Here is a 26,038-nt window from a genome sequence, read left to right as displayed (position 1 = left end):
ACAAGAACAAGTGCCGGGTCTTACACTTCGTCCACAACAACCCCATGCAGCTCTACAGGCTGGGGGAAGAGTAGTTAGAAAGCGGCCCGGCGGAAAGAGACCTGGGGGTGCTGATCGACAGCCGGCTAAACATGAGGCAGCAGTGTGCCCAGGTGGCCAAGAAGGCCAATGGCATCCTGGCCTCTATTAGGAATAGTGTAGCCAGCCGGTCTAGGGAAGTGATCATCCCTCTCTACTCGGCACTGGTGAGGCCACACCTTGAGTACTGTGTCCAGTTCTGGGCCCCGCACTTCAAGAAAGACGTTGAGGTGTTGGAGCGAGTCCAGAGGAGGGCGACCAAGCTGGTGAAGGGTCTGGAGGGTCTGACCTATGAGGAACGGCTGAGGGAGCTGGGGTTGTTTAGCCTGGAGAAGAGGAGGCTCCGAGGTGACCTTATTGCAGTCTACAACTACCTGAAGGGAGGTTGTAGTGAAGTGGGAGTCAGCCTCTTCTCCCAGGCAACTAGCGATAGGACAAGAGGACACAGCCTCAAGCTTCGCCAGAGGAGGTTCAAGTTGGACATTAGGAAGAATTTCTTTTCAGAAAGGGTTATTAGAGATTGGAATGGGCTGCCCAGGGAGGTGGTGGAGTCACCATCTCTGGATGTGTTTAAGAAAAGACTGGACATGGCACTTAGTGCCATGGTCTAGTCGACAGGGTGGTGTCAGGGCAACGGTTGGACTCGATGATCCCTGAGGTCTCTTCCAACCTGGTTGATCTGTGATTCTGTGATGCTGGGCTGTGGAGAACAGAGCAAAAGTGTGAGGCAAGGAGGTTTTATTTGCTTGCCTGGGACATGAGAGTGTCCCACGGGAATCACCTCCCACCAAGGAGGGGTACTGGCCTCAGATTTTTTTGTCCCCCTCTAAGCAGGGGGTGACATGCCACTGCTCCAGGGAGCTGCCTGAGGGAACAGGGGAGAAGGGACGGGCCCTGCCTCTCGTGTTTGCCCTGCTGCCACGGCCCCTTAAATGCCACCTGGAAAACCAAAAGATGGACATCTTTTATAAGAAAAAGCCCACACATGACGGAACAGTGGTCGATTTATAAATGAAAAGCTGTTTCAGTGAGGGGGCCGCCGGCCTGGCCGTCAGGCAGCGGGGTCTCATCGGGCCGCCCCGGCTGCCATTTTGTGCCGCCTCCCCCGGCCGGCAGGGGGCGCGGCGGCGGCCGGCGCTGCCCGCCCTGCCCCTGGTGCCGGTGCCGGGGCGAGGAGCGGGACAGAGCCGGGCCCACGGGGGGCGATCGAGCCATCGCCTCTGGCGAGCGGTGACGGAAGCGCTTCCTTGGCAGCGTCTCCTCAGGTCGGGCGGTGGTACCGTGCATCCCGCCCGAAGGAGGCCCTAACAAGCCGTGAGGGGCTCTGTCAAAAAACTAAAATCCGGTTAAAAGCAACGTGCCTGAGAGCACACCTTCACAGACGTTACGGTGCCTTTTTTATTGGGGTTTTTTTGTGGTTTATATGGCTGTTTTCAGGGCTTCCTCCCCATGCACCCGGTGGGTGGGGATGCTCAGCACCGCCACCGCAGCCCCCCGCGCCTCTGAGGGGGGACACACAGGCCCAGCCTGGCCCAGCCGCCCTCCCTGGCATCCTCATCACCTCAGGTCTTCAGCCCTTCAAGTATCGTCAGGCTGAAACCTGGCATGTAGCTCAGATGGGCTTAAAATTAAAAAAAAAAGGCTGACACAAATGGGTTTGTCAGTTTTTAAGAGTCAGAGTGAGCAAAGGCTGCAGTTTCTCCATGAGGCCAAGCCTTGTCCGTCCTCCTGTGATCTTCCCCTCAGCAATCACTGTGTCTCACCGTGAAAATGTCAAGTTGGTGAAGTTTGGTACCAACCTATTTATAGAGACCAAAGTATCTTAAAAGGACTGGAGACAGAGATTTGAGCATGGAGCTGACCACTGTCCAGGCTTCTCTGCTCATGAGAGGTTTTCAATTTATTTTTTCCAATGACATTCCCAAAATGAAGTATGCTCTGCAGGAAGCAATTCAAGCAAGTGCTGGCTGAAAGCCTGGGACTACCTGGCCTACATATGGGGGACTGCCTTCCTATATGAAGAAGCCGTGCATCATAGAAACATGGCCCAGGGCTTTTGGTACCAGGGTTGCAGGGGTCCAGCAGAGCATCTGGGAGCCTTGCTTGAGATAAGTCCTTCGGAGTGGGGGAGCTCAGTGTGCATGGGCTTTCAAACTGCTGGTCCTAGAGCAGCAAGCCTGAAAGACCCTGGGTGGCTCACAGGTCCAGATGCCATGAAGCCTAAAACCTTTGTGGTCCCAGCAGTTTTCTGAGGAATTAAAAATAAAAAGGAATTTTAGTTTTCCATACGTTTAGAGAACTTGAACTATTTTTCAATGAAGGGTTAATATAGCCTGAGTATGGAGAAGAGATTATTTGAAATGACTAAAGGAAGCCTGGTGAACAAGAAAAGTGAAGCATCAGGACTCATCAGGAAAGATACCACAGGAGAAGATGCCACAAAGCTGCTGAAGGTGCACAAACCTTTTGAATGACACCTCTGTTTTTCCACCGTATCCCTCAGTAGCTTGAGGAGGCTGGTGTTTATGCTGACTTTAGGGAGGGAGGAGTACTTTGACGAGTTATCTAGTTGTTGCTACTTTGTGGGGAAAAAAAAAATGGTTTCTGGAAGGAAATGTAATGGAATTTGCTTTACCTCCTCGATAATGAGGCATTCCTTCCACATGATAGCTCAAACAGTGGTGTCATGTTGATGTCTGATTGAAGATTGAGACTGACTAATGAGCTGGAGTGAGAGTGAAAGGACTTTTTCTAAACCTTGCCGTGGAGTCAGAAAAATTCCATCACTCTGCCCTTTGAGATAAGTTATTTGCCAGAGCATCCTGAGAAAACACTGACGTGATACATACTGGGAGGTCATAGTGCTGGACCTGCTGACCTGGTGAAACGAAGTTTTAAAGGTACATGTGTAAAATAATTTGTGTGATGGAGGCCTTTTTTACCCTTGCTGTTTCCACTGCCTGGTATCTCAGTCTGCAGGGACTGTCTCAGCACATGTGTATGAAAAGATGGCAAAAGGTCCCCATTTTTAAGTTCCTGATGAAAGCTCCACCATCCTGCATGCTGGAGTCCAACTACACAGCTAGATGTTGCAATTTTGGGTTTTCTTTAAAATATCTCTGGTGACTTTTCCATTACGAAAAATATCGTGATGCCAAGGGAGAATGATACATTTTCTGAAAGAATCCTTTTGAACTGAAGGCCAGGCTTTTCTGACTTTTACAGGGCTACAAGGTTTGTTCCAGAAAGCCATAGTACTGTTTGAGTAACAGCAGCGTAGCACCACCAGAGTTAAAGATTCCCCCAAATTTGCAGAGCTGTCTCTTGCATTGTTCAGTACTTAAGTGACCTCCCTGACTTACACACAGGAGGTGGCAGTAATCTCAAGGTATCGTTTATGTTTCCAGCTATGCTTGTATTCTCATAGAGAGAGAATATCATACAAGCAATATCCTGGCTTTGAGAGTAAAGCCAGGATACCACTCGTAATTAACAGCTGGTCACTGGTGCAGTTTATGAGAAACTCAACTAGTTACTGAAGTGGGTTCTTTATCTTGATCACCTTCCAAGGCAATCAGAGCCTTCTTGGGAGACCTTGAATCAGAAATGTTTGGGTATAAGAAAAATAGCACTGCGCAGCACACAATTCTGATCTCCCAGGGTTCACAGATTTGGAAGGTGCTGTACCATATATAACTGTAGAAGACAGCACTGAGATACTGTAGCTGCTGCATCAAGGTCATGGTGTTCTGGGATCCAATTAAAATTATGCAAGATAGGCAATTTAGGAAAGAATTCACATAGAGCTTAGGGAGGGAAAAAACGTCATATGCACTATGAGCTCCATTACTTTGTAAGATTAATTTTCCACTATCTCATGATCTTTTAATAAGAGCACAGTGTTTTAAACTTTTGATTTGCTTATTGGTCAGAACTCTGAGACCTTACTTTTTAAATCACAGTTATAGGTTTGACTTCCATTTAATAGCAAAGTTGTGGGCTTGCCTTGGAGTATTTGCAATGGGTTGCAATGGGTTGTGAGTTCGGTGAGTGGACAACAGTGAAACCTCGAACAGGCATGTCTGATGCTCGGAAACCCACCTCCTCCCCTGAGGTGATGTGACTAGAAAAGATGGTAATGCGTTGGGTCCTGTGATCCAGAGCATTGATTCTCGCCTCCTCCAACATAACCATCATGCTCATTCAGATCACTGTGCTGTCTTTAATTCCCAGAACCTGTAAAGAGATAATGAGGAACAATGCTGCGAGCTAGGGGAATTGCCATTTGATGAAAAGCTTGGTATTTTGGATGGGGGTGTAACAGGCCTATTCCTATCCTAATTCTCTCCTAATTCCTATCTCCTGAAGGACAAGGATAAAAGATTTAGCTGCCTACTGTATTTTAAGAACTGCTTATATTGTTAGGCTCTGTAAACCAAAAACTGCTGCTGGCAAAGGGGATGGGATTTCATGGATACTTTAAGCAAAGGTTTCCTTACAGGTATTGCTAGAGTCATGACCTGTGTTAGATTAGGCTGGTGACCGGGGACTTATTCTGGGCACAGGGCTCTGTTTTGCTAGATAGAGTACAAACACTGAGTGAAAAGGGTAAAGAAGAGCTAAAGAAGAGCTCACAGTCCAAACAGGCAAGATGAAGACTTGATTCCCTTAGAGCCAGCCAAAGAGTGGCTCTAAGGGAATCAAGAGACCAAACGTACCAGCGTTTTGGTCTCCTTTTTCCTTTTCCTTTCCTTTATGTTTAAAAGCTTTGCCTGAGGAAGAATTAACTAACCAAGAAAGACGAAAAAGGAAGAGAGAGCACAGGAGCAAAGGGTGATGGAGAAGCAAGAAGGGAGCAAGGTGGGGAGACCAAGAGGCTCAAACTGTCGGTGAACAGATAAGAAATGTTGTCCAGCAGAAAACTGTGAAAAGAAACTACACACTGAGGGTTGCTGCAGTCCAGGTGGCCCTTTGCTCAGATGCAGGTCTCTCTGCTGAGAAAGTCTCCGAGGCACATTCACGCTGCTCTGCTTCACACTGAACAAAACTGAGAAAGGAGGGTCCAAGAAAATGGCCCTGATCCTCTGCAGGTTGCAGTGATTATGGGTATCGGTGTTTGGTGCAAGCCTGTGTATCTCCAGGGCAGGCAGTGGAACTGCAGTGGCTGTGGCTGTCTGTGGCTTGGCTCTGAAGCTTTGTAGGATGGACTGCGCTTGCGGGTGTTACTGCAGAAATGGCGAGGGGGGCAGATCATCCCTTTCTAGTGGTAGTCGAAGGACTTTTCTTGGGTGTCGGCTTCTGCTTGCTTAAGAAGGAGATACTATCTTGAGCATTTCTTCTTTTTCACAGCATAGAAGACAACGAAACCCCACGTGTGATTCCTACATGCAGCTGAAGGAGCAGAAACCTCAATTCTGTCTAAAGGGGGCAACTGTGGTCGTGTGGGCACTATTGGTCACAGGATGCAGAAGTACAGGAATACACAGGAGGTGTTTCAGAGGTTGGGGAGAAGGCCCAGTGAGTCCACGTCCTCTCCTATAAAGCAGAGCTTGGCTGTGGTGAGGGCAGAAATAATACAAAGGACTAGCAAACCCAAGGCTGTCCTGTGACCAGCCTCAATAAACACCAGGCAGAAGCTGTCCTTGAAAGTGCCTTTATCTCCAGAGGTTGCAGAGAGTCAGTGGGATGGGGGGGAAGGATGCAAATAGCGCCTGTTTGGTTTCATGCTTTATTTATTCTCTTTATTCTTTGCTTTCTGATGATAAAGGAGCTTTATGGGGATATTGTAGCAAAGGAATTGATGAGTCATAAGGTTTGCAACTTCATTTCCCCCTCCGCTTCTTTTATTTTTTTCCTGATACTCGCATCTCCCTCTTCCCTCCCGCCTTGCCCCTCCTCTGCTGGCGCAGCAGGACGTGCTATGCCTTTAAGAAGTGTGGTTTTTCAGAAGACTAATTCCTGAGCTTTGGCATGTGTTGAGGCATGCCCTAAGTTTTGTGGTGTGGTTTATGAAAAACTAAAGTGCATTTGTCTAGGGAGGTTTTTAACTCCTTTCTGCCATAGATGCGCTTTACCTTTTCTTCGCTTGCAGAGCGTACACCATTCAGAATTTCCGTAGGGATTTCTGCACTCTTCTCCAAAAGAGGAGGAGAGATAAAGTGAAATAATGGGCTTTTTTTTTTTCAGTTAAAATTTATATTTATTGAATTGTTTTTTACATGGCAAAGCGCTTGTGAATAAAGCTGAGATAGCAAATTCTCTTGCTGATTGTGTCCTCCCAGTGGCACCAATATTGCTGCAGTGTTAACCTGTCATTGCAGTAGCAGAGCAGTGTAGCCAAAGACACGTCGACCCATAGCAGTCACATCATTGGCAGCTTTATTATGAATTTCTTACATTGTGAATTTCTTAATGTTCCTGTTCATCAATGTTACTTTTTGCTTCCTTTCCCCTCTCATCATCATGGTCAAGAAGAAACTTGTAAGACGATGATACGGTTGTACGGTAAAAATTACATAGCATTACATAACAAAAATGTAGGGTTTTTTTCTCTCCCCCCAGCAAATCTCATTCTTTTGAAACAAGCGAACGCTGGGGAAGGTCTGCTTGGATTTTTTTTAACATTTTCTAAGGGCAGCAATGCGATCTTTAAACCACAGCTCCCAGTGAGAACATTGCAGGCGTTAACTACAGAGTTACCCTTGGTGATTATTTTAAAAGCTGCGTTTGCTACAAGGTCCTGGATCTGCATGCTAACGTTGTCTTGTAATAACAGCATAAAACCCCTTGGGCTGTCAGCCTATGTTCATGTACCTGTACATTGTTTTAGGCCTCAAGATAGCAAGCAAGTCCAGGTGAGCAGAACTCCCCTACATCTCCGGCACTGTGTCAGCTCTGGGACTTGCCGTGCAGTCACCCGCAGGATGTGGGCCCCACAGATGAAAGTACAGTTTCTAGTAGAGACAGGCCTGTTTTTATGAGGAGAGATGTTGGAGGGGAAGGGAGGGAGCAAGAGAGAGGGCTGGATGTGCCCTCCACACTGAGGTGGTTGTGTGGCTTCGATTAAATCACTTAACCTTTGAGCTGCAGGTTTCTTGTGAGTGAAATGGTATTAGCATCGGGTACGGCATGCTGGGATTAAATGAATTAACGTAACAGTACTTTACAGTCTCAGCTCTGTAAATGTGCTGAGTGCAGTTGTTCTATTTAAGAAGCTTGTAGTGCTCATTATTGAGCTTACGGGAGGGCCCCTGCCAATCCCCTGTCCTTCCCTCCCTCCCAATTAGTCCGGTCAATGCTCTTATCCCTCTCCATGACCAATAGCGAGCAATCTCTGCCGATTTGCCTCTCAATCTTGAAGCAGTGCTGTATTGCGACAACTCTGTTCACAAGTGGCTACAGAGGAACGGCTGCACTGCAAGCCTTGGCGAGGAGCTCTGTCTTCTGCATCGCCCTCCGGCTGCCCAGGCCCAGGGAGTCCCCGGCTACCCAGTCCCTGCAGCATCCCCTCCGTAGCGTGCTGGAACAGGAGGTGGAGGCCCTGGGATCTCTTGACATCTCTGCCACTTGCTCACGGGGTGGCCTGAGCAAGTCACATCACCTTTCTCTTCTTCACTCTTAAAGCTTGAAGTGCGGATTGTATCTTTTACCTTCATACCCAAGAGCTGCTCAGGGCTGAATTAATGAATGCCGTGAAGTCAAGGATGTTCGTGGACGCACCCCACAATGTAAATGTGAAGTATTACTCTGTGATTATGGGTGGAGGTAACCCTTGTTGAAAATGATTTATTTTATCATAAATCAACATTTGATCGGGTGGAATCGTAGGAAGGAGGAAGAAGTGTAGAGAAAGCCTGTCCTTTGTTACCTCAATCCAAAATTTTTCAGGAAACTGGAATGCTGCCTCTCCCATCTGTTTTGTGCATGCGTCAGCTCTGAATGTAGTACTGGTTAATGAGATTGATGGGGTGGCATAAAAATAGTCAGACTTCTATAGGTGTAATATTTCAACATACAGATGGAGAGAGGTCCTTTTTTTTTTCGTCCTCTTGGGATTCGGCGTTTTTGAGGAAGTGAAGTACTGCTTTTTGCAGTGTTGTCTGGTGTATCCAAGGTTGACAGAGCAGATCCTTGGGTTCAGCCAATTAGCAAGTTGATGATTTTAGGAAAAAAGCAGATGAAACGTTATTATGTAGCTGCTGACATGCTGGTGTCATCAGGGTACAGTTCATAAAGTCTCTGGTGCTGCTGAGGGAGGGATCAAAGAGTTAAAAATTACAAGGGTTTAATCCAGTATAACATTTTGCAAGGCCTATCAAATTCACAGCAACTGAGAAGCAGAAAAGCAACTGAGCTAGGTGGAAGATGAAATTAGATGGAATGATATTGCCGCAGGTTTATCTAACTAGTTGTTTCACTTAACAAGGTAGACACACGTTTTCTGAGCCCTCAGCAGAAGCTCAGACCGAGTTGTGCTGCCCTGCTCTCCCGGGCTCTATTACCCACAGAAATGGAGTGCCCTTCATCTGATTTGAACAAAGCAGTGCTCTGCTGCATCTGTTTTTGGTCACTGATTTGTATGCTGTAGAAGCCATCTCATTCCTTAGAATACAGCCATGTATTGTCGTGTTTGTTTTCCTTTTGCTGCTGTGTACATAGTGGATTGTTGTTCGTTTGTTTGAAGGTTTTAAACATCGGGAAGAGACCCCGAGGATAGCGATGTCTTTGTACCTAGGTTAGATGTGGAGCTGCAGGTCCCTTCCAAAGTGAACTGTTATGTGCCATCTATTGTGATGCTCATTTGTATACTTGAGGGTTTTGATGTGGGAAGGACAATCAATATAACGCTAATCCAAGCATCTGGATAAAACTACAGCTGCTAAAACGAGTACAAGGTAAAAAATGGATTTATTTCCCTAGGTAGTTCTGCAACTGCTTCCCACAGTTGGGAAGTATAAATTTTGGAAGTAAATATTTATATGCAATAAGCTTAGCTGAGTTTGGGCGAGTACTGAGAGGAATCATTTTTTACTAAAATATGTCAGTAAATGATACACGTAGGGCAGATCTTGCTGTGAGAAATTCAGTTCTCCTGTCATGTAAGCTTTGCCATATTATTTGGACACAATCAAATCCAATTATAGCCCAAATGTAGACAATAGGTTATCACAGATGAAAAGAGTAAGTAGAAAGTGGGGAAAAAAAGAAAGGATAAGTTTGTCTGTAGTGCAGCCCCCTTCCAGTGAGTGGAAGGTTACTCTGCGAGGAGCCCTCGTGGCTTTTACCAGACTATTTGCAGACCAGTGCCGTAGCCACAGAAGAGCAGTTCTTATTCTCTGTCTGAGTCTATTGCAAACAATTTATTTTCTGAGAAAGCTAATCACTGTTTTGTTACATTACTTCCCAGCAGATGAGCCAGGCACTCCCGAATTTAAAACAAAACCGTGAGTGAGTGACAGCGAGCTAAGCACGGGCTGGAATCTTGTAGCAGCATATCCTTCAGCTCTAGTGCTGCAGTCAGAGAGAGAATGAAAGATTTCTCCTTTGAAGATAAGACACCTGGGGCTTTTGTAGAAACTAAGTATGCCCCGAGTTGTGCAGCTGTTATCTCCATTACAAAAAAAAAAAGGCAGAGAAAGACAAAGCATGTGGCTCTTCTATGCACCACCAAAAATTCTTCAAAATGCTAAAACCCAAACTAGCACTTTTCACTCTGCAGTTGAGTTGCTTGTGAATACTTTCTGTCTTGTGGCTTATGTGACAGTTTCAGACGAAGCAGCCTCCCCTGCGAGCCGTGAGGCTGTGCTGTGTGCGGACTGGAGAGAGGGAGTGCGGGAGTGTGCGTATGTATATGTATGAGCGAGGGAGCGAGAGCGTGTGTGTGCAGTGTCGTAACGTGGCAGGGCACAGGCAGTTATGAAACTTTCCAATAAAGTCTCAGTGCGTCAGTATTGGTTGCTCGGGTTTGTTTTTTTTTTCCTGTCCGTTGCCCTCCAGTTTCATTTCCATTTATGAGTGCGGAGAGGGAGAGGTTGAGAAACACTAGCAGATTCCCCCAAGCCGCTGGAGGAGCCGAGCAGTTCCCGTGACAGGTGGAGCACACCGCGGCGGCGCTGAGCGAGACTCCCGGGTCGTGGTGCCCGGGGACAGGGGGAGGGGAAGCCCTCGCACTTGGGGCAGCTGCTGGTCGCAAGGGGCCCCTTGAAAGCGCTGCAGCGGCAGCCAGAAGTTCGACTTTTATTTTTTTGAAAGGACTGGAGAAATTATTAACCACAGTTGATGACGTCAGAGTTGATCTGATTAAAGGTTTGTTTTCTTGCTGGCAGAGGTGTGCTCCGTAGAGACTGGTTCTCTCTTTTTTTTTTTTAAGTTTCTTTTTCGAACAGCAAACGGAGGGAACTGCTCGCATTGCTGCTGCTGCCACTGCTGCTGCTCCAGCTGCGTGTGTGTGTGTGTAAACAGGATGGTGTATCTGTAGCTGCCACGCACAAACACACATTTGACCATGAGGACTCTTCGCAGGTTGAAGTTCATGAGTTCGCCCAGCCTCAGTGATCTGGGCAAGAGAGAGCAGGCAGCCTTGGATGAGCGGGGGACCCAGCAGCGACGGGCCTGCTCCAACGCTACCTGGAACAGGTAAGGTCTCGCACGATGTGCCGGCTCCCCTGCAGCCTCTCCGTGCTCCCGCGGCCGTGATTAACGTGCAGGTAGCCGCTCCGTCGGCTTGCAGGCTAGGCTGCCTTTCTCCCAGCTTGGCAAGGTTACAGTACGTTGGGCTTCTGCGTTAGTGTGTTACACGTACCAGAGTTTGTGTTCAAGTAAAAGACAGGCGCGTTTTTTTTTCCCATTGCTGTTAACCTTTCTCTGAAGGCTGATAGCAAAGACTCTTTCCTGCAGATGGCTCAGCCTGCTCTTCCATGTGACGGACAAGGACTTATTTCAAAGGGTCCAGCTACAAATATGTCTTTGTGTCTATCTAGATATTCGAGGTTGATTTGGTTTATTTTAGTTAAAAAAAATTTACATATACACAACTATTAAAATACATTTTTATCTGCATAACTATATATATTGCTGGTTCTTGATACAGATATGACAAAGTCTAATCAATTTACTCACATTAATACAGATATCTCTGTGTGTGTATGTGCGCACGCAAGCACATGCACTTTGGACAGGAAAAAATAAGCCCTGATTGTTTTCTTTATTGTGTCTATACATCTGAATTTTATTAGTTTGACCAAAAAAAATCCATGCAAACATTTTGTTCAGAATATGTCAGGACAGATATTCAGAAAGCATGTTAATGACCGTTTTGGTGACACTCTTAAAGATGAGTCTAAGTCTCCAAGTTATTAAGAATTATATGATGTCCTTTTTGAAACTGAAGTGTCATCTCCTGGGTCACACCTTGGAAAACATAATTTATGATGTTTTATAATTGTATGCAATACAGCTATAGGAAGAAAAAATACCAGTGAACTATAGACACATTTCTTAAAAATATTTGAGTTCTGAGCAAAAAAAAATAGTTATAAAGTATCACATCTTCTGTCCCTCTCACCACTCAATTTGTGGTTTCATGGCTGCGTTACGAATTAGTTGTTTATTCCCAGTGGCACACCAAGCACTGAAACTGTACCAGTGACAAAAGAGACCGAGTTTCTGCTCAAATACCGTGCTATTTATACGACCTGGTGTTGCCCCCAAGGTCTGGATGGTGGTCGTAATTAAAGGCTAGATTGGGCCACCTTGGCTAGTGCCAGTTGGGGTTTCGCTTGGCCGGTATCCCCACGGGAAGCAGCAGGGAGTACGATACTCCTTGGTGTGAACCAAGGTGACAGAATACGGTCCCCAAAGCCTTTTTGTGATGATGTGCTGACAGCTTGTGTTGGCAGGGATTAGTGTTTCCAGGTCTTGCTTGCGGGGAGGCAGCCACGGAGGCGAATGCAAATGGAGAGCAGGATAGGCACCAGGCTTGCTGGGAGAGGGAGAGCTCCAGGCTTAGGGGCTGCTGATACTCAAACCAGAGGGTTTTCCTAAGTGAGCCAGAGCGAGGGTTTGTTATTTTTAATTCGGACAGGACACGTATAGCTCCGGCCAGAAGTGCTTGCCGATCAGCGAGCTAGACTTCTGCGCATTTCATCCAAACGCTTAGACAACCGTCCCATCGCCTGTTCCTGGAGTAGGTGTTTGCGAGTCACCCTATCACTGCTTTGTGTGAACTCAGGCCTCACTGTGCTTCACTGCTGCGGGTTGCCTTTTCCCTGTGCAGGGATCGCCGGGCTGTCCTTGTCATTGGTGGCACGTGCCTCCAAAACCCCTTGGGAGCACTGGCAGAGCGGCTGTCGTGCGGTGGCAGGCTGGTGCTACTTGCGGTGGCAAGTCAAGTGGGCATCGCATGGCTGTGCTAACAGCTGCCTAAAGCTATGACAAGTAATGCAGATTACGAGCCAGTTGTGCTGCATGGGCAAGCGGAAGGCCCTTTATTTCTTACTTTATAGTGCAAGGCTTTCTCCTGAACGGAAGAGAGAGTGAGGGTAATTATTCTTTCAGACACAGAAAGGCTGGTATCTTCTCTTGGTTTTAAGAAACTCAGCTATTCTACAGGCTGTAAAACTGGAGCTTACCCTCAGGAAAGCCAGGGCTTAAGTGAGGTTGGATTCGTTGTATTAAGAAGTTATCCACTGTAGCTTCTGCCTCTCACCAGCGTGTGCCAATCTTGGCATGTGTAACAGGGCTGGTCGTGAAGGAGTCGATGTTCAGCCCTCCTGGAGAGACTGTAATGCTGGTGTCACAAACAGCCGTCTAAACTTTGACTCACCAGAAATCTCGTTTGGTTTTGAAAATCTTGGGCTGTGGGTGCTTTTTTATTTTTTCCCCTGCAAAATTGAACCACCCCAACAGAGGACTAGTGTACCATACTTTGGTTTATGGGAGTATTTGTTCTTCCAAACAGAAGGATTGCCTGTGCTGTTTCATTCCGTGCAATATCGAGTGTAAGAACTTGCTGATCAAGGAAGTTGAGGTGCACCAGCAGAGCTCTTCCCTCTCACCAAGCCTGACTGTTCTATATTTAAATGTCTGCTGGTTTCTTGCCTAATGTTAGCAGCTGTGCCTGGGTGTGGCACGTGTCTATCTGCTTTTGAAAGAGGCTTTGAACCAAGCTCATCAACAGCTGCTGTGGGGAGAGGTAAAGCACAACCCCATGGCAGACCCTGCCCCACGCGAGGCTGCTGATCCCATGCTGAAAGTCAGCCCTTTGAGGTGGAGCAAGGATGCTGCCTTGGCCCTGCCAAGGACCGCGCTGAAACGCTGCCGAGCCGCAGTTCTGCTGGTGGGGTCTTCTGCAAGGTAGCAGCTCTGTCACCGCGGGCTTTTTCTGAGGAGGATGTGCAGCTCCCCTTCTGCAGTCTGGCTGCCCAGTGACGTCCCCTCTGCCACCTCCGCTCTGTTCAGACCTGTCTCAGCCCTCAGACTGTTTATACCAGAGGATGCCTGCTGCTTTCTGACACCAAGGGAGTGTAAACTGCAGGAGCTTAGTCACAGGGTTCAGTGTGCAGGGGCACGTAGCACTCAGCGCTAGCGAGGAAGATCTCTTCCTGATAACTTTCCTTCACCTCCAAACTAAAATGCTGTAAAACTTCTCAACACTGTTAGATCAAAGGGAAATCGGTGCCAAGCTGCTGTCTGTTACTATGCAAATTAGACTTTATATCGTGGCTTTTTCTGAGCTTGCTTTCCCATGAACCCCCAAAAATCTGTAGAGTAACACACCGGCAGTACACGTTAACTAGCAACCAACAGCAACATAGTGGAACAATACAGTTTCGTTACAGCTCACAGAATTTGCATTGGATTAAAATAGCTTAGATTTTTTTCACTAGCATTGTCTTCAATTCCTTTTCTCCCCCCCTTTTCTGCTTCAGGCAAAAAATGAGGGCTGAATGCTGACTAAACCAATTGGACTGAGAAACCCAGCGTTTTTCATCTTGAGCTTGCAAGCTGGCGGAGTGGTGGGGGGGGGGCCCTCTCAGGGCAAATAAAATCCATCGTGAGGTTTTCATTCTGACTGAGCTAGCACAAACTGCCTAATCAGGAGTGGATACTGTCTGAATTGTGCTGTGGGAAAGCCTCTAGTCAAAGACACTTGAATCCTCATTGGTGTAAGAAAATGGGGAAAATTCAGGGCAATGTGAAGGAGTAGGAGATAGCAAAGAAAAGGTGAAGAAAACACAGATAAGATGCCTCTGACATTAGTGAAATCAGCAGTAAATCCAAGGAGACGTATGGAATCAGAAGGAGTTTTATGGTTGGGGCTAATTTTTACAGGGTTGTAATAAGCACAATAATTTGCTGTAAAGTAATTTTTATAGTCATGGGAACCATATGTCATCTTCTAATTAAAAAGGAATGTTTTTTCAGATCACAGGGAGGCTTTTCTAGTGGAGAAAACATTCCAGACCATCATATTTATCTACTACTTCTACTTGGAAATTTTATTTCTTCCAATATTTAGCATTTATTTAGAAATATTTTGAAATATTTCTGCCTGTCTGAGGATCACCTTCTTTTTCCTGACCCTTTATTTGGAGCCCTCTGTGGAGCATTTGGCCGTGTGTGTGCATGGGGGGCAGACAGAGCCAAGCTACAGGGTGGGGAGGAGGGACAGGGGTGTGTGAAGGGGACTTCCCAGCTGGCCAAGCCACTACTGCACCATGGAGCATGTGCCAGCCTTGACTACAGTAATAGAAAGTGGTGGTGGTGGAGGAGAATTGCTGCTCCCTGTAGCCCTCCAGACATATTTATACTTGCTTGAATGCAGGTATAATTGGAAGCCAAAATCTCCTTCGTCCTACACTCTTTAGAGCTATTAACTCTTGGCAACACTTCAGGGAAATCCCTTCACCTGTCTATTTCAACTTCTTAATATGTAAGAGCAGTGTTTATAGTTGCTGAAGTTCGTGAACTAACGCCTTTAAAACTCTTTGAAGATGGAGTTTTGCAAACCAGTTTATTTTCACTTGTATGATCCAGTGCATAATTGCAGCCCATCCCTCTTTGCAGATTGCTTTACCTTGGGTAGAAATTTCAGAAACGTAAGTGAACTAGCAGCAGCAAGCTTATTTTGAAAGGGTCAGGGCCTCATGGAAAGCCTATGGAGTTGCAGCTGGGCTGAAGCTGTGCTGAAAATGGGCTCTTACAGATTGGATTAAGCTAATTCAGAAAAATGAGGTTTTATTCTGGAGCAAGGGTGTCTTCAAGGAGGCTTTGATGCAAGTATATCAGGTTAATTATTGTTAATTAGCTATTCCCATAACCGTCCAGAGGAAATGAGCCCTAAATCACTTAGTCCCTTTTGAAAATGAAAATGTTGCCTTTAACTACCTGGTACTCGCAGGGTGTGATTATTCACACAGCATTGTTTTTGCACGTGGACTTCACTTGGAGCTCTGGAAAGGGGAGAATTTGCAAAGACTAAATAAAACCTGGTATTTTCACCCATGCTGTTTGCATGCTAAGGTAGTGACTGTTTTAGAGAACCAAAATTACCTGCATGTTGTGCACGAATGACAATGTGGGCCGCTCCACCTGCTTTGCCAGGAAACGCCAAGCTGAGAGGGCCACGGCCACGGTCAAAGCAAACAGGTCAGGATGCAGAGACTCGCGAGCCCAATTGTGCGGTTGTTCCCCAACTCTGCAGACAACCTGTTTCTGACCTGGCAGAAAATAGTGTTTTAATGACAAGTTTTTCCTTCTTGGCTTCTTAAAAATGTCAATGAAAGAACAGGGGTGGTACTTCAGTGCTTGTGAGGAGCCAACCTCCCACCCACCAAAGGCAGTGGTGTCTAGGTGGACAACTGTGACTCAAGGGAAATGTATGTTTTGGTGGTATCGAGCTACTTAGGCAGTGGTTTCTATTATGCAAAAATCAGAATAATAAACCCCACCCTCCCCATCTTGGCACTTGCACTTTTAGGCTGGTTGGGAGTGCCGTCAGCGAGCATCCAACTTTGTGCTCTGGGGATTTACACCTTCCAGATCCCTTTGTGATAAAGCAAACAGTGGGGAAGGTCTGCGCTGTGTGTGCTAGAGCTGCCATTCCCCATGTTTCAGGTAGCCGAATAGCAAGTCCTTGAGCGCTGCCTTCTCTGGAGGATCAGGCAAATCTAGAATGAGTAGTCTCTTCAAAGATGTAAAGTTTCTTAGGCTGCTGGGTTGATTTTTGTTGCTGTGAGTGCCTTCTTGGTTGTAGGTAGTTTTCTTTTGGCAACCAACTGCAATCCATGGCAACTGTGCAATAGAGAAGTACAATACATTGCTTGAGCCATCTGACATTTTGTCTTAATTCTAAAGGCAAACCCCCTCCAAAAACCTGGTCTCTGCAGTTTTCCAATCCTGATTTCACCTCCTACAGCCAGCCTGCTCTGGCCATGCTTCTCTCTTCCCTGCCCACCCACTGACCCGTGAGAAGCCTCCTCCCAGGCTTCTTTCTGTCCCGCTGCTGGTCTCCCAAAATGTCTTCTAGCCATAGTCTTCAGACCAAGAGTGACCTACAGCATATGTTTTTATGGAAAGGTGCCTGCACAATGTATCTTAGTGCTTGGATTCAGGAGAAATTATACTGCCGCAGCAATTTATGCCAATTCATACCAGGTGAGGGCGGGCTAGTGAATTTGTGTTGTGCTTTCAAGAAATGCCCTAATCCCGTAACTCAAGAGATTTGCCTTTTCTCGCAGTGTGAGGGTGGCTGTAGCTTGTTTCAAAGGTGCACTGCTCAGGTGCACAGAGCTTCCAGGTCTCCCTTGTTCCAGCAGAAGATACTGGTGGGGAAGTGTTAGAAATTGCTCATTTCCTTAAGCAGGAGACAGTGCAGCGCTGCAGGAGTAGGAGGTTACATTTGCGCTTCTGTGGAAAATGTGACTGTTGGTACAATGGAGCAAACCAGAAGCATTTATAACCTGGGCCATACAGCGTGAGGTCTGGTTTTGATTGGAGACTGGAAGCTTAATCCGTACTGACCTTTTTTTTCAGTCTCTTTTGGGCTCTTTTTTTTCTCTCCTCTGCACTGTTTTGTTCTCGTGCACCTTGAGTGCACATCTACACACACAGCAACTACAGGGAAGGTGTTCAGAGTAATATCAGTGCATGAGCATGCCCATTATTAACTTTCATGTTCTAAAAGAGTTACAGAAGGTAGTTTACAAGGCATTTCCAATTCAGGTTAACTATTAAAATGTAAGTTTAATTACATACATTATTGACTTAAGCCTCAGTGGCAGCTGGTCACAGGCACAAGTAAAGGTGATTCACCCACCTCAAGCATCTTGCAGGACTTCTGTGTGTAAGCAGCAGTTCAGATTTTCTTTGCACCAAAAGATTGTACCATTCTGACTAAACCCTTTTAAACAATCATTCATTATAGAAACCATATCATTACTTTGATTTAAGCAAGGGTTGGGTTTGGATTTTTCATTAGCTTAAGGTAATTTAGGCCACTGATAGCATCCCAGTTATTCCAACTCCTCTTTGATGACTCTTGAGCAAGTGTGGAGGGCCAGATCTCCATGGCCCTCCTGGGACTGCATGCCTGCACCGTGCAGACAAGCGCTGCTGTCTGTGGTGGGAAGGAAAGGCTGCTGGTCAGCGTAGCAGGTCCAAGACCTGTTTTTCAGACAAGGCAGTTGTTCCTCACTTACAAGGGAGATCCCAGACAGATTAAAAGATCACTACTGGGATGTTTTATGTAGGTGCAGTTCTACTACACGAGCAATAACTTCCGTGCTCACAACCTGTCCCCCTAAGCTCTTGTTAAAAAAGCTTGCTCTTTCTTAGTTCTTTGATGAATAATAATGGACCTGTTAAGCCGGAAAGAGAAAACCTCCCCCTCGTTTAGAAAGGAATGCCAGAGAAGAGAGAGAGCACGCTGGCTTCTAGGAGAGATATTTAGTCATTCTTCTCTGCAGAAGGCTGGCAGGGAACATTGCAAAGTTCATTTCCGAATCAGAAGAGCGTGTAAAGACTGCTTGTTTTATTCACTACATTAATCGTACTTCACATATTACTCATAATATTAAAATACCCAAGTCGCTTCACTGTATAGCAGAGACATTTAGCTGCCAATTTTCAAATAACCGTAAATTGAGTGTGTCTGAGCCAGCCAAAATAAGCTGGGCTAGATCATGAGTGTATGTCTGTGCACATGGGTGTAGGGGAGAAAGAGGGACAAACATGGGTGGAGGGGGGTGTTTAATGCCTTGGAAATGTCACCAAAGGAGCAAAAGAGAGAAGAGGACAGTGGTTCCTATTTTGATGTGCTGTGCGTTTCTCCCCAGCGGGTCATGTCCTTCACCTGCCACTTTTAATTTCCTTTTTCCACATATGAACGTGGCTGAGCTTGTCTTACAGTGCATCTCTTTGCTGTTGAGCGTTGTTGTGTGCCCACATTTCGAATCTCTCAGTGAATGGCAGCAGTTTTACCTTCCAGCCTGGTCCTCTGCTCCCAGCAAGCATTGAAAGGGGTTGTCTTACCGTGGACCTGGGAAGGTTTAAGGTGGGCGCCTGAGGTTCCCAGGCACACTCCGCTGCCACTGGCATAGTGCCTGCAATGACATCCCCTTTCAGTGGGAGCAGCTGCATGTGGCTGGATTTGGCCCTGAGCTGACCAAGCTCATCCGCCAGTGGGAATCAGGCTTCCTCCCTCTGGAGACCTTATGAACAGATATCACCTTTACCTCTTCTTCACAAGACAGGGCAACTGCAAATCCTGGTACCTGGGGTGGACAAATCTGGTCCTGGTTTTGCTTTCCAGAGCCCTGAAGCTAGTTCGTGCTCCATTGCACCAGAATCCAGTGCAGTGTGAGCAGGGGGAGGACAGCTGGAAAGCTCTGAAAAATGATGTTGCAGAGTCAGTGGTAAAACCAGATCCTCAGGAGGGATGTGCATGGTGTATCTTCTGATCTTCATAAGATCTTTTCATCAGATGTTTTAGGGGTGAGATGCAAGTCAGTGGCCCCCAAATACACCTCCTGAGCATCCCTGTGGCTGGTTGTTGCTGTTCATCGCTCCTGCTGAGTACAGGCTGTGAGGCTGCATGCACAATGGGAGCCACCCAGGGAGATGATGCAGCGCAGGAAGACTTCTGCCCTGTGCTTTTTTTAAAATAAGCCTTACAATGTCATCTCCCCTTCTCAGGTGCAACAATGAATAGGAAGAGCCACACACCAAAATCTGTATTTTCCCTTTGCAGACAGTAGGATTGTGAGGGAAGAACTAAAAACAGTGACAATGATGGCGTGTAATACTGCTATTGATAATCACACTCATTGCTTTTGTTAGGATTTTCATAAATATATCTTAAAACACCCTTTAGTGGTCAGTGTCATCATCTTTATTTTACATGTGGGGTAAAAGAGGCAGACAAAAATGAAGCAACTTGCAGTCACTGCCAGTGGTGGGAATGGTTGTTTCAGTAAAAGCAGTCATATTAGAAACCGATTGGCAGTAGTACGAGCAGTGGAGAGGATAAAGGCTGCTTTCCTGTGTGTTAGCGTCGGGAAGCTAAAGCATCTGTGTGCATGTCGAATAAAGGCTGAGCTCACCCTGCAGTATGTTCTTCGTCACTAAAAGATGCTCCTTCTACCCCAGCTGAAACCTAAAAGACCTTAATGTTTTGAGGACTTCCACTTCATAGTTAAATGTGGTAGAAGTTGTCAAGTGGTTCCAAGAGTGGAGGAGTGGGGGTGAGCTGACAGACAGAGGGACCACGTGAGATGTCTTTCCTTTTGGAGTCAAAGCTGTGAGGCTATAAAAGGTGGCACTGGGCTGGGGAAGGAGACTTCTACTCCCTTCTACTAGTGCTGGAACAGGTTTGGTCTCACCTTTCACTGGCATTTCTTTACCTTTGTCCTCAGACCTAAGCTCAGTGATTTCGGCTGATGCATCATCACACTAATAGCGTCAGGTGTATTTCAGGAGCATTTCAGGGCTTCATCTTGAAGCACATACTCATTTCAGTAACCCTTTGAGGTACAGTCTCGTTAAGTTCATGAGACTGGTAAGCATCCCTGCTATGCACGTGGATTGCCAGGTACCTGCAGTACCTGACAGGTTTTTGCCATTCAGTGTAGTAGAATTTATGGGGCTGGTGGCCACACGCCCCAGGGACGGACAGCGTCGGGTGTGTGACTTTCTGTTGAGCTAGAGAATTTTGTGGTCTCAGTCCTGTCTTTGGTTGCGTCTGATTGCAGCAGAAAGTCACCACCTCTAAGCAACATCTGCCTGCAGAACAGTTACAAATGGCACTGAAAATGAAAAGGGAGCATTTTTGTAGGACAGGTGGTTGGCGTATGCCAAGCACATCTCTGCCTCTCTTGCTGTCTGCCTTAGAAACCTGTTGTTCTTTCAGTGCGGCCTTGGTTTTCCTTTAGCTGAAGCAAGAGCATAAATCTTTGAGAAATGAGTAAGTGGTAATAGGAAACAGTCTTTGTAACCAATTGCCCCTTTTCTGTTGTTTAATTTTTGAAAATGAATGAGAGATTGGTTAAATTGACTTAAAATTCATATTTGTCCAGTATTTCTTTTATTTTTTTTTTTAAAGAACTAACCATTCTTGAGATTAAATTCTAGTAAAGGGATGCTATATTTGTGGGTTAAACTTCAGGAATAGTGTCCAGCCTGTATAAATGTTGATTTGTTGATAAAGATATGAAGTAACCATAGCTCAGACAAATATATGCCAACGCTGCCGGGTATATCATTACTGATCTCATAGTGAAGCTGTTAATTGTCTCTGTGGTGAGCCATAGAGACAAAAATATACTTTAAAATACTTCAAATACACTTAATATATGAATATATTAAAAGTTATACTTCATATACTTAAAGTACCTAAAATATGTAAGTCTAAGTTTTCTGAAATGACTGATTCAGATGTGCAACTGTTGAAGTTTCCGAGTTGGAACAAATCAAAAAGAACTGATTTTCAAAGATGTCGTCTATTTTCTAGGCAATAATTCCCTTTAAGGCATCTGGGATGAGATACTAGAAGTCATCTATGACTTTTAAAAAGGTTCTGCAGTGTCTAGGCAGAGGTGTTAGACTTACTGTGGAAGTGATACCCTTCTAAAATGTGATTGGATGCTAATGACTCCTGATGTCCTCTTTCAGTATACACAATGGAGTAATAGCGGTGTTCCAGCGTAAGGGTCTCCCGGACCACGAACTTTACAACCTCAATGAAGGAGTCAGGTAAGAGGCGCGACTCTGTGCAAGGCGTTATTAGCCAGCGGGCACAGTACTGTTTGCTAGCACTCTCACTTCAAAGCTTCTGCAGCAGTATTATGGGGTTTTTTTCCCAGTGGTAGTTTCAGCCAGTACAGTCAGTTTGGCCTCAGTGAATAGCTGTTGCTGATGTGTGTCCACACCTCGCTGCATAGCAAGAGCTGGGTTCCTCCTTCTGCAGAGGAGGTATTTAGCTGTGAGGAGGATGGATTATTTCAGTCTGTCTTGACGTACTGGATTGAAACTAAGGAAGGGAAAACCTGGACCTCTCTAGTAATGCAGCCTTATACCACTGCAGTGCTGATGCCCTTTCCTTAGGTGCCAGGCCTAGCTTGGAGGTGCTTCCCTTGCATCTGTGGAGGATGTAAAGCCTCCAAGCACTCAGTGTGACACGGCCAGCAAAGATGTCCTGCCTGGTGGTCGCTTACATCTAGCTGCCTCCTTCCGCACAGGCTGAATATGCTGTAGATGTTATAAAGCTGCCTTGTCAGCACAATGACCTGAGTAATGCAGTTTAAGGTTCCTGTTTCTTTCTCATACTGTGATGATACTGTTCACAACAGACTAAGTATAGACCAGTGAGATGTGTAATGGGAACTTTCTTTCTTGAAAAAAAAAAAAGAGAAGGTGAAAATCCTCCCATTTGAGTAATTTAAGTTACAGTTGCAAAGAAAAGTTTACCAAGAGATAAGCTGATATCTGGATTTACAGCACTTTTTAATACTTTTTCTAGCACTTATTACTTACTAAACTCTCTTTCACTGACAAGGGCAAGGTAGCAGATTTCCTTTTATAAATTTGTCCCAACACTATGAAGAATAAAAGGTGGAAAAGAAGCTGTGCTTACAAAAGACAGACAGCATATTACATTCCCTGGCTGTGTTCAGATAAGAGCCTCCGTAATTTTCTTTCCCTTACTGCTTATTCCCATTCTATCTGGGCACTGGAGTCTGACAAAATCCACAGAATATCCAGATATTCTGGGATTATCTGTCCCTGTCTGATTCCCAGTCTGGGATAGCTAGCCCAGTCTGGTTCCTTTAATTGTGGGAATATCTTCAGAGAAGCCCAGGTGAATGACATTTGGCCTGTGATCTCTCTTTTCCCCCCTCTCTCTCTTTTTGAAATTAAAAGAAACTTATTCTCCAGTTATTTCTTACTTCTCTGGGGAGAAAATGACATACAAAGAATAGCTTTTCTAGGATGGTTGTCAGTTAGCATGATCCATCAATCATTTTGAGTTAGTTATTGGAATAATGGTTGATCATTATTACTGTAAGTGCAGTTAGGATTCTTCAGCTTTATCTGAATGACAAAAAATGGTAGTTCTGGGCTGAGATTTCCTGGCCCAATTCATTTGCCTCAGGATGCTCATCTGCTGGTGAGGGACAGAAGAGGAAAAATCATCTGCTGATGTGACAGAGACAAATATAATCTTATAAGAACCAACAAACAAGATAGATAGATAGATAGGTAGATGGATGGATGTTATTTGGTGAATTTGTGCCCAGATTTTACTTTCATTTACCTGGGTATAAACCCTGCACCATGACGTTGCTTGCTAATACAGTTGTGTTTAATTTATTGCAACGTCCCAGGCAGCCCAACAGGCAAGCTGACTACAAATAGACTGGGTTTTTTTCCATTTTATGATGGGCTTTGCTGCCACATGATAGGCCCATTTCTTTTTGTTAGCGTAAGGATAACGCTGTTTTGTTGTTATCTCAGCTGATAGCTCAGTTTTGCTCTGCTTCAGGGAGAGCAACGCTTGGTGACTCATACCTGAGCTGATGGACAAAATATTGTGAAATCCAGACCGAGCTAGAAAGCTGCTGTCGTAAATGAGGCATCAGCAACGTAACTCTCATGGGATTGGCGAGCGTTTGGTGAGATGCAGCATGTGTTTCGAGACTGGTTCTTGTCTGCTGCTGCTTTGAGGTTGTTCCCTCTTGCCTCCAACTTGGCCTGAACATCCTAATTTATTGCCAAAAGGAGTCCATCCTATTGGTGACAATTCTCTGTTTTTGTGAAGCTTCTTATGTGTCTGTCCTGCTTCCTTCATTTGTAGAAAAAAGCTAAGATGAGAAAACTGCAAGTGGGCAGAGAGGACACAACAGCCGAAAGATCTGTCTCTGGAGGAGAGCGTGGTAGTGGTATTTTTTAAACATGCCTGTTCACACATCCAGCCACGTCCTCTTTCCAGAAGCTACTGCACTCCTGCTGTGTGCTTCATTTTACTGCCGACCACAGTCAATGTTTTAGGGCCTCTTATTTGCAACCAAAGCCCTTTTGCCTCACTTAAATTCACCTCAAAACTTAACTAAGAGATTACTGATTTGACACATGCCAAAAATATCTGGCTTGCTACTATTGTTATTTAATTCAAAATAACTTTCTTTGGGTTAATGTTGTTATTGAATGCAAAAATGTCTGACTCATAAACATGACCTCAGAAATGGAACAAGTGTATATTTGCCTTACGATTGTTTTAGATGCATTTTCCCCATAAGTACATAAATAAGAAGAAACAAATAGCCATTATTTCCACTGAGCAGAATTTTAGTGTGGAATGGATGGTATCCGTAACTTTTTTCAACAGTTACAGGACAGTAAAAGAAGTTATTTTGTTTTACCAGTTTAATTAGAGCAGATTCTGGGATACTTTTCATAATTAAACCTTGGATATCCAAGTTGACTCACAGACCAAGTGTAAATATTTGAACAGTTACCTTATGCCCGCAATATTTGCACACCATCGTTTTGACTCGGGAATGTCACGTATATTCAAGTACTGTATGTACATACATGGAAACAAATATGTATAACTTCCTCTTCTGAACACACATCTCGAGGCTTTGAACCCTGATTATGTATGCACTGATTATTTAAGGAAACATCAGTGGGTACAAATCGGTACGGTACTATTTACTTTTCTTCTAGGTTTGGCTCATAAAAGCTGCCACTCATTTACACCAATGCCTTTTGACACCGTTCTTGCATTCCTCTGGCATTAGAAAGTGGCCTGAAATATGGAGTTATCTAGCGCTCAGAAGCCCTACTGCTAATAAAATCAATGTGTGACTTCAGTCTCTTTCATATTGCTTTAACTCCTGAATAACTCTGCTAAAGCAAATGAAGTACAGTAAGGTGGTGAGGAAATACTCCAGTAACTGCGAGTATCACCAGTGTCTGTCCTATACATTACTTCTTCTGAGCGCTTACTGGGTGATTTAATAGGGGATTGATTCAAAAGTCAGGTAATAAAAATCTATATGCATATGCTTACTCTTTAGTATTTCTCTTGATGTATATGTGTGATATTAGTAATCATATAGTGTTTTTTCCTTTTTCACTTCATGCACCCTATGTCATTTCCAAGTGTTTATTTACACCACTTGTGAATCAAGGAAGAAAAAGAAGGAAAGGGAAACACAGTGGAAGCAGGATGTCCTGTATTGAAGCTAATACATATTTATAGCTCCCCCTTTTCTGAGTTTCAGGATATTGTTTCGATGCAAACAAAGCACATTTTAGTGGCATTTCCTCTTTTGTAGCAAGAGTTCAAATCCAATAGAGTCACTTGTTTCCATTTGCTTCATTTAACTTTATTTAACAGATATTATACAGTGTTAGACTTTCCATTCTGAATATGTTGCAAGAGTTAATTTCAAAATGAACCAAAAAAGTGGCAGCAGGAAGACACAAAAACGCTGGGAGCTATTTTAGCATATTTTATGTGAATTTATATTATCATCTTAATTTATGAAGTCATTAAACAGGCAATGAAGACCTGATACCAATGATACCCAAGCTTCATACAAGTGCAAAATGACTGGCTTCAAAATCAGATGCGCTTGAAATGGGGTCTGCTATCTGATCAGGGATCTCTTTTAGGTTTAATCAGTTTTTTACCTGGATTCCACCATGATGTCCACATATCTAGATAATGTTATTCAGTAATCTGAATTACCCAGGATCTGACAAGTGACAACCTAACTGATTTTTGCTACAGGAAATTAAGCAAGGATGAAAAAAAATTGCAGCAATGTCTTGGATCCAGTTTTGTTGTGGATCTCTCTTAAATGAATATGGGTACAGAGAACATCAAACACCTGTGTGCTGATGTGGCCTGAGGGCCTCACTATTTCATGAAAAATTAATTAAGCAGCGTGAAGTATCTGTATTATTAGGGATTCAAAGAACAAGATGCATTAATTGTGCTGTCAGTTCTTCTTCCACCCTGTAAACAGAGATGCTAATGTAGCCATAGTGCTGCTTGGTGTGATGCAGTCCAGTGCATATAATTAACTACAGGCTGGTTGTTTAGTTCATTCGCAGCTGAAAAAATGGAAATGTGGTGGGATTTTGTTTTATCAGAGTGCTAGTTATTGGATAAGTAGGACATTATTTTATATTTCCTGCCCTAAATGCCAGGATTTATCAGTAGAACCTAAAATATGAAAAGAGAAGGTATTTGCAAATCACCTGTTCAAGACTATGAGGAATCCAGGACTGGACTTCAGACTGCTGCTAGCTTGAGGCGAGGGTAGAAAATTAAGCAAAACCTGTCAGCATAAAGTATCAGTATTTTTTTGAAACAGTGGCACAGAGAAATATCTGGGAATAAATTGTCTCTATCATAGGAGAGTTCAAAACTGTAACTTTCTTGTTATTTTAA

At 44.9% G+C, this 26,038-nt stretch overlaps 1 protein-coding gene across 2 annotated transcripts in view; it reads left to right on the top strand.

The window, feature by feature from the left end:
• Positions 1 to 26,038, top strand: part of PRR5 (proline rich 5) — a 98,415-nt gene that overhangs the window by 31,359 nt on the left and 41,018 nt on the right. Inside the window, exons 3-4 of one of the 2 annotated variants that reach the window (XM_068401035.1) lie at positions 10,600 to 10,713; positions 21,247 to 21,327. In XM_068401035.1, the coding sequence (XP_068257136.1) occupies positions 10,610 to 10,713; positions 21,247 to 21,327 (185 nt within the window). In that variant the 5' untranslated portion in view covers positions 10,600 to 10,609. Of the gene's footprint in view, positions 1 to 10,582; positions 10,714 to 21,246; positions 21,328 to 26,038 lie in introns of those variants that run through there. The other variant, XM_068401034.1, reaches the window with a different exon arrangement.

The sequence above is a fragment of the Nyctibius grandis genome, chromosome 5 (genome assembly GCF_013368605.1).
Source record: "Nyctibius grandis isolate bNycGra1 chromosome 5, bNycGra1.pri, whole genome shotgun sequence".
Taxonomy (NCBI): Eukaryota; Metazoa; Chordata; class Aves; order Nyctibiiformes; family Nyctibiidae; genus Nyctibius; species Nyctibius grandis.
This window is presented reverse-complemented; position numbering and strand designations above follow the sequence as displayed.